Source organism: Piliocolobus tephrosceles, chromosome 20 (assembly GCF_002776525.5).
Source record: "Piliocolobus tephrosceles isolate RC106 chromosome 20, ASM277652v3, whole genome shotgun sequence".
NCBI classification, from domain to species: domain Eukaryota; kingdom Metazoa; phylum Chordata; class Mammalia; order Primates; family Cercopithecidae; genus Piliocolobus; species Piliocolobus tephrosceles.
In genome coordinates this window covers 36,848,708-36,865,033 of record NC_045453.1, presented here as the reverse complement: position 1 = coordinate 36,865,033, position 16,326 = coordinate 36,848,708, and the positions used below count along the sequence as shown (strand labels likewise).

At 48.1% G+C, this 16,326-nt stretch overlaps 1 protein-coding gene across 1 annotated transcript in view; it reads right to left on the bottom strand.

The window, feature by feature from the left end:
• Positions 1-7,418, bottom strand: part of PRPF6 (pre-mRNA processing factor 6) — a 39,550-nt gene extending 32,132 nt beyond the window's left edge. Inside the window, exons 1-6 of the mRNA XM_026447252.1 lie at positions 7,340-7,418; positions 5,740-5,916; positions 5,044-5,199; positions 2,793-2,887; positions 2,177-2,333; positions 398-560 (exon numbers count right to left, since the gene is read on the bottom strand). Of these exons, the coding sequence (XP_026303037.1) occupies positions 398-560; positions 2,177-2,333; positions 2,793-2,887; positions 5,044-5,199; positions 5,740-5,916; positions 7,340-7,381 (790 nt within the window). The 5' untranslated portion in view covers positions 7,382-7,418. The remainder of the gene's footprint in view (positions 1-397; positions 561-2,176; positions 2,334-2,792; positions 2,888-5,043; positions 5,200-5,739; positions 5,917-7,339) is intronic.
• Positions 7,419-16,326: the final 8,908 nt, after the last annotated feature.

Sequence of the window (16,326 nt, the reverse complement as noted above, 5' to 3'; positions counted from 1 at the left end):
TCTCCAGAGCCCCAGGACACAGGCTTTGAGCTACTATTGTTCTCACCCTGCAGATGAGGGAAGCCTGGACCACAGAGTGACTGCCCAATGCATCCAAAATCACACACTGGAAAAAGGCAGGAGTGAGGGCTCAACCCCAACATCCCTCCCGGGATGGGAACTCGCCCACCACAGTATCCCTCGCCTATGGGGCTCCAAGGGCAGAGGCAACCCAACCTGAGAAAAGGCCTGAAAAATGTCCCTGGTTCCTTATCCACTCTCACTAAAAGCCTGAGCCAGGAGCTGGAGAGCTGCTGAGAGGAGGGGCCCCAAGGAGGGAGAAAGCAGCACCTCCGAGGGAGGGACCAGAGACTCCAGGAGCCCCTGCTGGTGGAAGGCACCTCCGAGGGAGGCTCACCTTTCCGAAGAACCCGCTTCTTTGCGCGAATGTCTGTTTCCAGCTCTGCTGCTCTGATGTAAATCCTGACAGACTGTGGGAGATGACGGACAGCTTGGGCTACCACGGCCTTGGCTGTGTCCCCAGGCTGCAACCTGGCTGCTTCCAGCCAGACATCTTCACTCTGCGAGGCAAGAGATAAGATCAATAAGGCTCAGGACAGGCTGGAAGCCCAGGCACGGATCTCTAGAGCAGATCCTCGGGCCCCAGATTTTACAAAAGCCAATCAGCTCAGCCTCTAACACACCTGCGCCAGGAGTCACCCCCCTATAACACTTGGGGACATGGCTACCATATGTCTGAACGAAGAACACATAATGGCTGGGTATGGTGGCTCACGCCTGTAATCCCAGCACTTTGGGAGGCCAAGGCAGGTGGATCATGAGGTCAGGAGTTCGAGACCAGCCTGGCCAACAAGGCAAAACCCTGTCTCTACTGAAAATACAAAAATTAGCCAGATGTGGTGGCACGTGCCTGCAATCCCAGGTACTCAGGAGGCTGAGGCAGGAGAATCGCTTTAACCTGGGAGGCAGAGGCTGCAGTGAGCCAAGATCATGCCATTGCACTCCAGCCTGGGCAACAGAGTGAGACTTAAAAAAAAAAAGAACACATAAAACACCACTTCATGAAAACAGCACGATTTGCCTGCAGGATAACTCCACGGACAAAGCGGAGACCACGCACCTGCTTGGGTAGTTCTTTTTTGTTGTTGTTTTTTTGAGACGATGTCTCACTCTGTCCCCCAGGCTGGAGTGCAGTGGAGCAATCTCAGCTCATTGCAACCTCTACCTCCACCTCCCGAATAGCTGGGATTACAGGCACCTGTCACCACGCCTGGCTAACTTTTGTATTTTTAGTAGAGACAGGGTTTTGCCATGTTGGCCAGGCTGGTCTGGAACTCCTGACCTCAGGTGATCCACCTGCCTCAGCCTCCCAAAGTGCTGAGATTACAGGCGTGAGCCACCATGCTTAGCTGCCATTAGGTGGGTGAAGAGCTGACCAACTGAGCTCTTTATAATGAAGCTTAGCCTGCCATCAAACCGTGGTGGATTCAGGCACGGTGGCAGGAGCCTGAGGTCCCAGCTATTCTGGAGGCTGAGACAGGACAATGGTGTGAACCCGGGAGGTGGAGCCTGCAGTGAGCCAAGATCGTGCCACTGCACTCTAGCCTGCGTGACAGAGCGTGACTCTGTCTCAAAAAAAACAAAAACAAAAACAAAAACAAAAAACAGTGGTAGATTAGCCTTCACTCCACGTGAAAACAAGCAGGAAAAAAACCCTTGGCCGCTTTTCACATCCTCCCCCAGCCTGTCCCACTGTCTGTAGTTTCTTTCTTTTTTTTTTTTTTTGAGACGGAGTCTCGCTCTATCGCCCAGGCTGGAGTGCAGTGGCCGGATCTCAGCTCACTGCAAGCTCTGCCTCCCGGGTTTACGCCATTCTCCTGCCTCAGCCTCCCGAGTAGCTGGGACTACAAGAGCCCGCCACCTCGCCCGGCTAGTTTTTTGTATTTTTTAGTAGAGACGGGGTTTCACCGTGTTAGCCAGGATGGTCTCGATCTCCTGACCTCGTGATCCACCCGTCTCGGCCTCCCAAAGTGCTGGGATTATAGGCTTGAGCCACCGCGCCCGGCCTGTCTGTAGTTTCAATACCAAAAGATAGAGATTTGCTCTAAGGAGTTTACTCCCGTAGGGGGCCCACAATCACGCGGCCTCCCAGGAAATGCCTCACAGCACGCCTCACCTTGGGGCACATCTCTGTCCCCTTCATGATAAGGTTCCGAGCTACTTGTAGCTTCCCAGTGACTTCTTCCAGGCGGGCTGACGCAATCCAGGCTGGCGGGTGATGAGGGTTCGTCTCCCGAACAGACTTGAGGAGCAGTCGTGCCTTCTTGATATCACTACAAGAGGGAGAGTGCGCAGAGCATCAGGCCGTGCTGTCGGGGGTGCACCTGAGACCTAGAACGAAGGCACCCACTTCCCAGTCACAATGTAAGAACTATCAGTCCTGACGTCCTGAGTTACACAAAACAACTCAAAAATTCAGTGTGCACTCCTCCAAGCCTGTTTAGCCTCCCTGCAGACAAACACTGAGAACCGAAGGTCCAGATGGGGCATGTGGGACACAGCCGGCTGCTTTCCTGCTCAGCACAGGCAGGGACTTGCGGTATCATATGTAACACGTTTAGTGTATGCAATGAAAGGATACAAATACATTTCAAATGGAAAAATCAAAGTACTCCACTTTATATTTCTTAAAACAACGTCACATTTTGACTGCATATTGCCCATATAAAATCCAAAATATCCTAGGCAACTGGAGTCTCCATCCCAGCCCAGCGATTCTGCAAAGCACTCACTTGATGTCCCCTCCATGTGTCGGGATCATGGAATTTAAATCCGTCAGGTAGCCTTTGGGGTCAACGACGGTCTGTCCACTCACCGAGTCAGACACCTGTGAGACAGGCCAGGCTGAGAGTCAGCTGGATGTGACCAGGTGCAAAACGAAGACCTTGGAGGGTCCCCGGAGCCCCTCCCACAATCCTCAGTGAACAGTCAGGAGAAGAAAGAAAACAACCTGCACTGCACTCAGACAACACCTTGTGATAATAACAAATTTCTTCTGTATGGAAAAAGATCTATATTTTTATTTATTTTTTTGCGACAGGGTCTCACTCTGTCACCCAAGTAGGAGTGCAGTGGCAATCACAGCCCACTACAGCCTCCAGTTCCAGGGCTCAAGGAATCCCCCTACCTCAGCCTACAAAGACTCTCTCTCTACAAAAAAAACACAATTTTTGGCCAGGTATGGTGGCTCACATCTGTAATCCCAGCACTTTGGGAGGCCGAAGCGGGTGGATCACAAGGTCAGGAGTTTGAGGCCAGCCTGGCCAGGATGGTGAAACCCCATCTCTACTAAAAATACAAAAATTAGCCGGACGTGGTGGCACACGCCTACAGTTACAGCTACTTGGGAAGCTGAGGCAGGAGAATCATTTGAACCCGGGAGGTGGAGGTTACAGTGAGCCAAGACCGTGACATTGAACTCCAGCCTGGGGACACTGTGAGACTGTGTCTCAAAAACAAAAACAAAAACATGCTGACACACGCTGCACCAAGGATGTCCTTAAGGACATGAGCTAAGTGAAATAAGCCAGTCAATAAGGTGAACACTGTAAGACTGCAATCATATGAGGTCCAGAGAGCAGTGAAATTTATAGAAACAGAAAGAATGGTGGATGCCAAGGGCCAGGGAGAAAGGGCACAGGGACTTAGTGTTTAACGGGTACAGAGTTTCAATCTGGGAAGATGAAACAGTTCTGGAGATGAATAGTGATGAGGCTGTATAACAACATGAACATAATTATGTCAATAAAGGTATGTACAGTTAAGAAAGATTAAAATAGTAAATTCAGTGTTACATATATTTTACCACAAAAAAAATTACTGTGACAGTTTTATTTATTTTGAGACAGTCTCACTCCGTAACCCAGGTTGGTGTGCAGTGGCGTGATCATAGCCCACTGCAGCCTCAAACTCCCTGGCTCAAGCAGTCCTCCCACCTCAGCCTCCGAATAGCTGGGACTACAGGCACGCACCACCAGGCCCAGCTATTTCTTTTAGTTTTTGTAGAGACAGAGTCTCACCATCACCATGTTGCTCAGGCTTGAACTCCTGAGTTCAAGCAATCCTCCTGCCTCGGTCTCTCAAAGTGCTAGGTGGAAGGATCGCCTTAGCCCAGGGAGGTCGAGGCTATATGTAGCGAGTCGTGATTGCACCCCCTTTTTTTTGAGACAGTCTCACTCTGTTGCCCAGGCTGGAGTGCACTGGTGCAATCTCAGCTCACTGCAACCTCCAACATCCGGGTTCAAGCGATTCTCCTGCCTTAACTTCCCGAGTAGCTGGAATTACAGGAGCCCGCCACCACACTTGGCCAATTTCTGTATTTTTAGTAGAGAAAGGGTTTCACCATGTTGGCCAGGCCAAAACTAGTACGTATGCTCCTTCCTGGTTTCTGATGTGCATATCAAAAAGATATGTACTTCACTGGCGTCTAGAGCACCCAATCTCCAGATCAAAGTACATGTTCCATGCAGGGCCACAAGACAATTTACTGAGGGGCAGGAAGAAAACACATTTTTTAAAAAATCATTATTTTATATTTTTAAAAAAGCCCAGGTGCAGTGGCTCACACCTGTAATACCAGCATTCTGGGAGGCCGAGGCAGACAGATCACCTGAGGTCAGGAGTTTGAGAACAACCTGGCCAACATGGTGAAACCCTGTCTCTACAAAAAATATAAAAATTAGCCGGGTATGGCGGAGTGCACCTGTAATCCCAGCTACTCAGGAGGCTGAGGTAGGAGAATCACTTGAACCCGGGAGGTGGAGGTTGCAGCCAGCCAAGATCATGCCATTGCACCCCAGCCTCTGGGTGACAGAGCAAGACTGTCTCAAAATTTAAAAAATTTTAAAAATCTGCAGAATTATTCAGGCAAAAAAAAAGCAAAAAAAAAAAAAAAAAAAAAAGAGGAAGAAGGAGAAGAAGAAAATAAAACAAAACGAAAATGTCTAAACCTGTCTACAGGAAAATGCTGCGTGACAAACTCACCTGGCTCAGCCTCATGTCCATCAGAGTGTTCCTGGCTTGGCCAATCTTCCTCATGTCCAGCTCACCAGTGCCAGGTGTCATCAATCCTGGTGTCATTCCACCTGGGTATGGAGTGTTTAGTCCACCTGGATAGGGCGTGTTAAGACCTCCAAATTGCTGGAGGGGAAGAGAGGAAAGGGAAGAATAAAACAACAGTTTGCATTTTATTTTTTTTGAGGCGGAGTCTCGCTCTGTCGCCCAGGCTGGAGTGCAGTGGCCGGATCTCAGCTCAGTGCAAGCTCCGCCTCCCGGGTTCACGCCATTCTCCTGCCTCAGCCTCCTGAGTAGTGGAACTACAGGCGCCCGCCACCACACCCGGCTAATTTTTTTGTAATTTTAGTAGAGACGGGGTTTCATCGTGTTAGCCAGGATGGTCTCGATCTCCTGACCTCGTGATCTGCCCGCCTTGGCCTCCCAAAGTGCTGGGATTACAAGCGTGAGCCACCGCGCCCGGCCAATGGTTTACATTTCATGCCAAAGCAATTTATTCTCTGAAATACTTCCCCAGTGGCCTGACATACGCACAGCTGTGCGGACAGACTCGGCCACAGCATAGCCATGACCTGCAGAAGCACCGAATCCAACACAACCCACCACTCCTGCCACTGATCTAACAAGACTAAACGGGCCGCACGCGCCCTTTTTTTGCATGCTCACAGTCTGTCGGGGATCCACTGAGGTATGGTTCTCTCCGGTCTGTAAATGTTTGGCAAAGAAGCTGTCAGGAACTGGGGTCAGCTTCTCATAGCGTGGGTTCCGCTGACGTTTGTTTCTGGCATCGCCAACCTCAGGGATGCTCAGCCACTCTTCTTCCGTGACTTCCGCCAACTTCCTCTGGAAATGTCCAGCCCCCAAATCATTAATTCTCTCACAGAATTTCATGTGCCCAACTAGGACCATGCTCTCCCTCACCTCTAGCCTTCAGATCATCATGCTTTAGAAAAGATTCGGATGCAGCAATTGCTTTTAGTTTGTTTTGAGATGGGTCTTACTCTGTTGCCTAGGCTGGACTCAGTGGCACAATCACAACTCACCGTAGCCTCAACCCCCCGGGCTCCAGTGATCCTCCCACTTCAGCTTCTCAAGGTGCTGGGACCACAAGCACGGGCCACCATGCCTGGCTAAGTTTTTTTTTTTTTTGAGATGGAGTCTCGCTCTATCTGTCACCCAGGCTGGAGTGCAATGGCATGATCTCGGCTCACTGCAAGCTCCGCCTCCCGGGTTCACGCCATTCTCCTGCCTCACCCTCCCGAGACGCTGGGACTACAGGCGCCCGCCACCACGCCCGGCTAATTTTTTGTTTTTTTTGTGTTTTTTTTTGTAGAGACTGGGTTTCACCATGTTAGCCAGGATGGTCTCGATCTCCTGACCTCATGATCCACCCACCTCAGCCTTCCAAAGTGCTGGGATTACAGGCATGAGCCACCAAACAGGCATAAAAACTGGCTAAGTTTTTATTTTTTGTAAAGACAGGTTCTCCCCAAGGCTGGTCTCAAACTCCTGGACTCAAGTGATCCTCCCACCTCAGCCTCCCAAAGTGCTGGGATTACAGGTGTGAGTCACTGTACCCAGCCCCAAAAATAGTTTTCTACTTCACTTAGAAAAATCAATTTACTGGATCTGTTCAACTTCTCTAAAATGTAAATTATTCTCTCAAAGCCCGGGGGACACAGTTTAGAAAACCTTACATATAAATGGGGCCAGACGTGTGACTCATGCCTGTAATCCCACACTTTGGGAGGCCGAGGTGGGCAGATCACTAGATGTCAGGAGTTCGAGACCAGCCTGGCACACATGGCAAAACCCTATCTCTACTAAAAATACAAAAATTAGCTAGGTAGGGTGGCAGGAGCCTGTAATCCCAGCTACTTGGGAAGTTGAGGCACGAGAATTGCTTGAACCTGGGAGGTGAATGTTGCAGTGAGCCGAGACCACGCCACTGTACTCCAGCAAGGGCAACAGAGCCAGACTACCTCGACAAAAAAAAAAAAAAAAAAAAAAGAAAGAAAATCGTAGGTATAAATGGAGTTAAAATTACAAAGAAAATAAGTTCATTTGTCCTACCTTTTATGGCAGGGGGAAGGGTTTTTTTACACACATATAATTAAACACACTGAAGCAAGGACTTTCTTCTAAGCAATGACCCTCTAAATTAAAAAAGAGCAAGGTAGTAAAGTCTCATCAATTCCACGTAAGAGCAGTCTGAGTCTCTGCGGGTTAAGTGCATTAGAAACTGCACATCATTTCATCAGCTTACTTTGAGATCTGAGAACTGCTGCTGGATTTTGGGGCGCTCCATACGATATTTCTCTATTTCTTCTTTCTCCCTTTGCTCCCTAGGAAAGGAAACATGCACACATCAGAAACACTGCATGCCTGTTCTGAAGCAAAGCTGCTTTATTACACATCTCAATTAAACCACCAAAAACAACTCCATACTCTTAGCAGTTAAATCAAATACATACGTGCACATATACGTATATATATATATATATATATTTTTTTTTTTTGAGATGGAGTCTTGCTCTATCGCCCAGGCTAGAGTGCAGTGGAGTAATCTTGGCTCATTGCAACCTCCGCCTCCTGGGTTTAAGCGATTCTCCTGCCTTAGCCTCCCAAGTAGCTGGGATTACAGGCACCCGCCAGCGCTCCTGACTAATTTTGTATTTTTAGTAGAGATGGGGTTTCACCATCCTGGCCAGGCTGGTCTCGAACTCCTGACCTTGTGATACACTCGCCTCGGCCTCCCAAAGTGCTGGGATTACAGATGTGAGCCACCGCGCCCAGCCCAAATCAAATATATTTTAAGGTAATTATGAATACATTCTTAGCTAGGCATGGTAACACACACCTGTAATCACAGCTACTCAGGAGACTGAGGCACAAGAATCATTTGAACCCAGGAGGCAGAGGGTGCAGTGAGCCGATATCACACCACTGCACTCCAGCCTGGGTGACAGAGAGACTCTGTCTCTAAATAAATAAATATGAATATATTCACAAATCTAATAATTCAATTATCCACCAAGTAAAAACATGCAGAAATTCATTAAAACAAAAAATATCTTACTTTGATCTAAATAACTCCATTTGAACATGAGTATATTTACTGCTTTAAAATTCACAAAATCCCAAAGGATTTTAAACACCTAAGAAGTCCAGGCGCAGTGGCCCACGCGTGTAATCCCAACGCTTTGGGAGGCCGAGGCAGGCAGATCACCTGAGGTCAGGAGTTCAAGCCTGACCAAACTGGTAAAACCCAGTCTATACTAAAAATATGAAAATTAGCCAGGTGTGGTGGCACATGCCTGTAATCCCAGCTACTCAGGAGGCTGAGGTAGGAGAATTGCTTGAACCTAGAAGGTGGAAGTTGCAGTGAGCCAAGATCATGCCACTGCACTCCAGCCTGGGTGACAAGAGTGAAACTTCCTCTCAAAAAAATAAAAATAAAAATTAGCTGGGCATGGTGGCGGGCACCTGTAATCCCCAGCTATCTGGGAGGTTGAGGCAAGAGAATCATTTGAATCCAGGAGGTGGAGGTTGCAGTGAGCCGATCTAGCCTGGGCAACAGAGTGAGACCCTGTCGCACAAAAAAAAAAAAAAAAAAAAACCACCTAAAAGAAAAACAATAACTATCCTAGTTACTACCAAACACTCTACTGAACTCATCTCTCCTTTCCCTCCTTGCTTCCTTCTCTTGCAAGTAAATAGTTCACCAATAACAACCAACTCAGCTCAGCTCCCCAGCTGTGTGCTAGAACAGTTTGCATCACCCACGTAACTGTACTTCAGCATTGAGATGACATGTGAGGAGATGGTATTCACACTACTGTTCTTCCTGTTTGTATTACGACAGTTTTCAGAATAAAAAGCTTTAATAAGTACACTACTTTTTTTTTTGAGACGGAGTCTTCCTCTGTCACCAGGCTGGAGTGTAATGGCACAATCTCGGCTCATTGCAACCTCCGCCTCCCAGGTTCAAGTGATTCTCGTGCCTCAGACTCCCGAGTAGCTGGGACTACAGGCACGCACCACCACACCCGGCTAATTTTTGTATTGTTAGTAAAGATGGGGTTTCACCGTGTTGGCCAGGATGGTCTCAATCTCCTGACTTCATGATCTGCTCACCTCAGCCTCCCAAAGTGCTGGGATTACAGGTGTGAGCCACCGTGCCCAGCGAAGTACACTACTTTTTAAAAATATATGGCCGGGCGCAGTGGCTCACACCTGTAATCCCAGCACTTTGGAAGGCCGAGGCAGGTGGATCACGAGGTCAGGAGATCGAGACCATCCTGGCCAACACAGTAAAACCCCGTCTGTACTAAAAATACAAAAAAATTAGCCAGGCGTGGTTGTGGGCGCCTGTAATCCCAGCTCCTCGGGAGGCTGAGGCAGGAGAATGGCGTGAAGCCAGGAGACGGAGCTTGCAGTGAGCTGAGATCACGCCACTGTACTCCAGCCTAGGCGAGAGTGCAAGACTCTTGTCTCAAAAAATAATAAATAAATACATAAATAAAAACATTTAATTTAATGACTTTCTACATGGGTCCATGTCACCTGCTATTTTTTGTTTTGTTTTTGTTTTAGAGACAGGGTCTTGCTCTTGCCCCGGCTAGAGTGCAGTGGTATAATCACAGCTCACTGTAGCCTCAAACTCCTAGGCTCTAGCGATCCTCCTGCCTCAGCCTTGGGAATGTAGCTGGAACTACAGACATGTGCCACTGACTAATTTTTATTTTCTTTTTGTAGAGACAGGGTTTCACTATGTTGCCCAGGCTGGTCTAAAACTGCTAGACTCAAGTGATCCTCCTGCCTTGGCCTCCCAAGGTACTAGGATTACACATGTAAGCCACTGCACCCAGCCTGATGTTTTTTAAAATGCATTAACCCTGGAGGTTCCAATCAATCTTTAAAATGTAGGGCTGGCCAGGCACAGCGGCTCAAACCTGTAATCCCGGCACTTTGGGGAGGCCAAGGCAAGTGGATCATGAGGTAGGGAGATACAGACCATCCTGGCTAACAGGGTGAAATCCCATCTCTACTAAAAATACAAAAAACTAGCCAAGCATGGTGGCAGGCGCCTGTAGTCCCAGCTATTCTGGAGGCTGAGGCAGGAGAATGGCATGAACCCGGGAGGCAGAGCTTGCAGTGAGCCAAGATCGCACGACTGCACTCCAGCCTAGGCAACAGAGCGAGAATCCGTCTCAAAAAAAAAAAAAAAAAAAAAAAAAGTAGGGCTGAGTGTAGTGACTCATGCCTGTAATCCTAGCACTTTGGGAGGCCAAAATTAGGGGAGGCAGGTGGATTACTTGAAGCCAGGAGTTCAAGACCAACCTGAGCAACACTGACAAAAATTAGCTGAGTATGAGCCAGACCCGGTGGCTCACGCCTGTAATCCTAGCACTTTGGGAGGCCAAAGCAGGCAGATCACGAGGTCAGGAGTTCGAGACCAGCCTGGCTAACACCGGTGAAACCCCGTCTCTACTAAAAATACCCGTCTCTACAAAAATTAGCCAGGCGTGGTGGTGTGTGCCTGTAATCCCAGCTACCTGGGCGGCTGAGGCAGGAGAATCCCTTGAACTCTGGAGGTGGAGGTCGCAGTGAGCCGAGATGGCACCATTGCACTCCAGCCTGGGCAATAGAACGAGACTCCATCCCAAAAAAAATGAAAGAAAAAAGAAAAATTAGCTGGGTGTGGTAGCAGGTGCTTGTAATCCTAGCTACCTGTGAGGCTGAAGCAGGAGAATCGCTTGAGCCAGGAATTCAAGGTTGCAGAGAGCTACAATCAAGCCACTGTACTCCACCCTGGGTGACAGAGTAAGATCCTGTATCCAAAAAAAAAAAAAAATTAAAATGCAATGCCATTCACAATTACTCTAGGTATAAATTTATGCACAATGATTTAATAACAAGCTTCTAAAAAGATTTCCAGGCCAGGTACATTGGCTTATGTCTGTAATCCCAGCACTCTGGGAGGCCAAATGATATGGTTTGCATCTGTGTCCCCATCAAATCTCATGCTCAATTACAATTCCCAGTGTTTGAGGTGGGGCCTGGCGGAGGTCACTGAGTCATGAGGGCAGATCCCTGGTGGCCTGCTGCTGTCCTCGAGACAGCAAGTTTACATCACGCAAGATCTGGTTGTTTAAAGTGTGTGGCAAGACTGGGCACGGTGGCTCACTCCTGTGATTCCAACACTTCGGGAGGCTGAGGCGGTCGGATCACTTAGGGTCAGGAGTTTGAGACCAGCCTGGCCAACATGGTAAAACCCTGTCTCTACTAAAAACACAAAAATTAGCCAGGTGTGGTGGCACGTGCCTATAATCAAGTTACTTGGGAGGCTGAGGCAGGAGAATCACTTGAGCCTGGAAGACTCAAAAAAATAAAAAATAAATAAAATTCCAGAAGAACTATATTTTACTATTCTAAAATTATCTTCAAAAAATAAAACATTCCACATGTATCACAGGAAGTTATATTACATGTATAAAAAGCAAGAGAGCTGGGCACAGTGGCTCACGTCTGTAATCTCAGCACTTTGGGAGGCCGAGGTGGGTGGAGCACAAGGCCAGGAGTTTGAGACCATTCTGGCCAACATGGTGAAACCCTGTCTCTACTAAAAATACAAAAACTAGCCAAGTGTGGAGGTGGGCACCTGTAATCCCAGTTACTTGGGAGGCTGAGGCAGGAGAACTGCTTGAACCCACGAGGCAGAGGTTGCAGTAAGATCATGCCACTGCACTCCAGCCTGGGGAACAAGAGTGAAACTCGATCTCAGAAAAAAAAAAAAAAAGCAACAGAAAGAGGAAATGAGCCAAAATATTAACTGCTACTTTCTAGACTTATGAATAAATGTTATGCTTTTACCCATACTCTTATTTTCCTAATATTCTATAATGAGAACTTTTTTTTTTCTTTTTGAGACAGTCTCTGTTGCCCAGGCTAGAGTGCAGTAGCACAATCTTGGCTCACGGTAGTGAGCCACCACACCCAGCTTCCGTTTATCCATTTTTTTTTTTTTTTTTGAGACGGAGTCTCGCTCCGTCACCCGGGCTGGAGTGCAGTGGCCAGATCTCAGCTCACTGCAAGCTCCGCTTCCCGGGTTTACGCCATTCTCCTGCCTCAGCCTCCCGAGTAGCTGGGACCACAGGCGCCCGCCACCTCGCCCGGCTAGTTTTTTGTATTTTTTAGTAGAGACGGGGTTTCACCGTGTTAGCCAGGATGGCCTCGATCTCCTGACCTCGTGATCCGCCCGTCTCGGCCTCCCAAAGTGCTGGGATTACAGGCTTGAGCCACCGCGCCCGGCCCGTTTATCCATTTTTGCTTTGGTTGCCTGTGCTTACCCAGGAAATCTTTGCCTAGTCCAATGTTCTGCAGAGTTTCTCCAGTGTTTTCTTCTAGTACTTTCATAGTTTGAGGTCTTAAAGTCTTTTAATTTGATTTTTATATGTGGTGACAGCGAGAGGTCTAGTTTCATTCTCCTGCATATGGATATCCAGTTTTTCCAGCACCATTTATTGAAGACCTTGATCTTTCCCCAATAAATATTCCTGGTACCTTTGTCAAGAATGAGTTCACTGGCTGGGTGCGGTGGCTCATGCCTGTAATCCTAGCACTTTGGGTGGCCGAGGTGGGTGGATCACGAGGTCAGGAGATTGACTGGCTAGCACAGTGAAACCCCATCTCTACTAAAAATATAAAAAATTAGCCGGGTGTGGTGGCAGGCACCTGTAGTCCCAGCTACTCAGGAGGCTGAGGCAAGAGAATGGCGTGAACCTGGGAGGCGGAGGTTACAATGAGCCAAGATCGTGCCACTGCACTCCAGCCGGGGCAACAGCAAGACTCCATCTCAAGAAAAAGAAAGAAAGAAAGAAAGAAACGAGTTCACTGTAGAGGTATCTATTTATTTCTGGGTCCATCCTGTTCCATTGCTCTATGTGTCTGTTTTTCTGGCCAGTACTATGCTGTTTTTGTTACTATAGCTCTGTAGTATAATTTGAAGTCAAGTATTCCTCCAGTTTTGTTCCTTTCGCTCAGGATAGCTTTGGCTATTCTGGGTCTTTTGGGCTCCATATACATTTTAGAATTATTTTTTCTTTTTTTGAGAAGGAGACTCACTCTGTTGCCCAGGCTGGAGTGCAATGGCACGATCTCAGCTCACTGCAACCTCTGCCTCCCAGGTTCAAGTGATTCTCCTGCCTCAGCCTCCCAAGTAGCTGGGATTACAGGTGCCTACCACCATGCCCAACTAATTTTTGTATTTTTAGTAGAGATGGGATTTCACCATGTTGGCCAGGCTGGTCTCGAACTGCTGACCTCAAGTGATCCACCTACCTTGGCGTCCCACAGTGTTGGGATTACAGGCATGAGCCACTGCACCTGGCTATTTTTTCAGTATCTGTTAATAATGTCCCTAGTAAGGCCAGGCGCGGTGGCTCAAGCCTGTAATCCCGGCACTTTGGGAGGCCGAGACGGGCGGATCATGAGGTCAGGAGATCGAGACCATCCTGACTAACGCGGTGAAACCCCGTCTCCACTAAAAAAAACACAAAAAACTAGCCGGGCGAGGTGGCGGCGCCTGTAGTCCCAGCTACTCGGGAGGCTGAGGCAGGAGCATGGCATAAACCCGGGAGGCGGAGCTTGCAGTGAGCTGAGATCCGGCCACTGCACTCCAGCCTGGGCAAGAGAGAGAGACTCCGTCTCAAAAATAAATAAATAAATAAAAAATAATGTCCCTAGTATTTTGACAAAGATTGCATTGAATCTGTAAATCACTTTGGGTAGTATGGATATTTTATTTTATTTTAAGATGGAGTCTCACTCTGTCACCCAGGCTGGAGCGCAGTGGTGCTATCTCAACTCAATGCAACCTCGACCTCCTGGGTTCAAGCGATTCTCCTGCCTTAGCCTCCCAACTAGCTGGGACTACAGGCGTGTGCCACCATGCCCAGCTACTTTTTGTTTTTTGATTTTTTTTTTTTTGAGACAGAGTCTTGCCCTGTCTCTCAGGCTGGAATGCAGTGATACAATCTCAGCTCACTGCAACCTTTGCCTCCCGGGTTTAAGCAATTCTCTTGCCTCAGCCTCCTGAGTAGCTGGGATTACATACGTGTGCCACTATACCCAGCTAATTTTTGTATTTTTAGTAGAGACAGGGTTTTACCATGTTGGTCAGCCTGGTCTCTAACTCCTGACCTCAAGTGATCCACCCGCCTCAGCCTCCCAAGGTGCTGGGATTCCAGGCATGAGTCACAGCGCCAGGCAATTTTTGTATTTTTTTAGTAGGGATGGAGTTTCACCACGTTGGCCAGGCTGGTCTCCAACTCCTGACCTTCAGTCATCCACCTGCCTCGGTCTCCCAAAGTGCTGGGATTACAGGCACGAGCCACCACGTCCGGCCAGGTCGTATCGATATTTTAAACACTGATTCTTCCAATCTATGGACACAGAATCTCTGTCCAATTTCTTGCGTCAATGTTTTATAGTTTTTACTGTAGAGATCTTTCACTTCTTTGGTTAAATTTATTCCTAAGTATTTTATTTGTAGCTACTATAAATATAATTACTTTCTTCATTTTTTAGATGGTCCACTGTTGATGACAGAAATGCTACCGACTTTTGTTTGTGGATTCTGTATCCTGCAACTTTTTTTTTTTTGAGACGGAGCCTCACTCTGTCACCCAGGCTAGAGTACAGTGGCACCATCTCGTCTCACTGCAACCTCTGCCTCCCAAATTCAAGTGATTCTCGTGCCTCAGCCTCCCGAGTAGCTAGGATTATAGGCACCTGCCACCACGCCCGCCTAATTTTTGTATTCTTAATAGTAATGGGGTTTCTCCATGTTGGCCAGGCTGGTCTCAAACTCCTGACTTCAGGTGACCCACCCACCCTCGGTCTCCCAAAGTGCTGGGATTACAAGTGTGAGCCACCGCACCTGGCGACATAGCCTGCAACTTTAATGAATTTGTCAGCTCCAACAGTGTTTTGGTAGAGTCTTTAGGGTTTTCCAAATATAAGATCATACCATCTGCAAACAAGGATAATTTAACTTTTTCTTTTCCAGTTTGGATGGCTGCTCTAGCTGGAACTTCCAGTACTATGCTGAATAACAGTGGTGAAGGTGGGCATCCTTGTTGTGTTCCACATCTCAGAGAAAAGGCTTTCAGTTTTTCCCCATTCAGTATGATACTAGGTGTAGGTGCATCGTATGTGGCTTTTTTTTTTTTTTGCGACACAGTTTTGTCGTGTTGCCCAGGCTGTTGCCCAGGCAGTGTTGTGATCCCAGCTCCCGGGCAACCTCACCTCCCAAGTAGCTGAAATTACAGGCCTGAGCCACCACACCCAGCTAACTTTTGGATTTTTAGCAGAGACAGGGTTTTACCATGTTGGTCAAGATGGTCTCAAACTCCTGACCTCAAATGATCTGCCAGTGCCTGGGCCTCCCAAAGGGCTGTGATTACAGGCGTGAACCACCCCATCCAGCTGTATATAGCTTTTATTGTGTTGAGATACGTTCGGTTTTTTTGAGACAGGGTCTCACTCTGTTGCCCAGGCTGAAGTGTGGTGGTGTGATCTCGGTTCACTGCAACCTCCGCCTCCTGGGCTCACGTAATCCTCCTATCTCAGCCTCCTGAGTAGCTAGGACTACAGGTGTGTACCACAAAGCCTGGCTAATTTTTGTATTTTTTGGAAAGAATGGGTATTAACCCTCTTGCCTAGGCTGGTCTCAAACTCCGGAGATCAAGCAGTCCTCCCGCCTCAGCCTCCCAAAATGCTGGGATTACAGATGTGAGCCACCATGCCCAGCCTGAGGTATATTCCTTCTACACCCAGTTTTTCTAGAGTTTTTATCATAAAGGAATGTTGAATTTTATTAAATGCATTTTCTTTCTTTTTTTTTTGAGACGGAGTCTCGCTCTGTCGCCTGGGCTGGAGTGCAGTGGCCGCATCCCAGCTCACTGCAAGCTCCACCGCCCGGGTTTACGCCATTCTCCTGCCTCAGCCTCCGGAGTAGCTGGGACTACAGGCGCCCGCCACCTCGCCCGGCTAGTTTTTTATTTTATTTTTTTTTTTTTTTTGAGATAGAGTCTCACTCTGCCGCCCAAGCTGGAGTGCTGTGGCCGGATCTCAGCTCACTGCAAGCTCCGCCTCCCAGGTTAACACCATTCTGCCTCAGCCTCCTGAGTTGCTGGGACTACAGGCGCCCGCCACCTCGCCCTGCAATTTTTTTGTATTTTTTTTTAG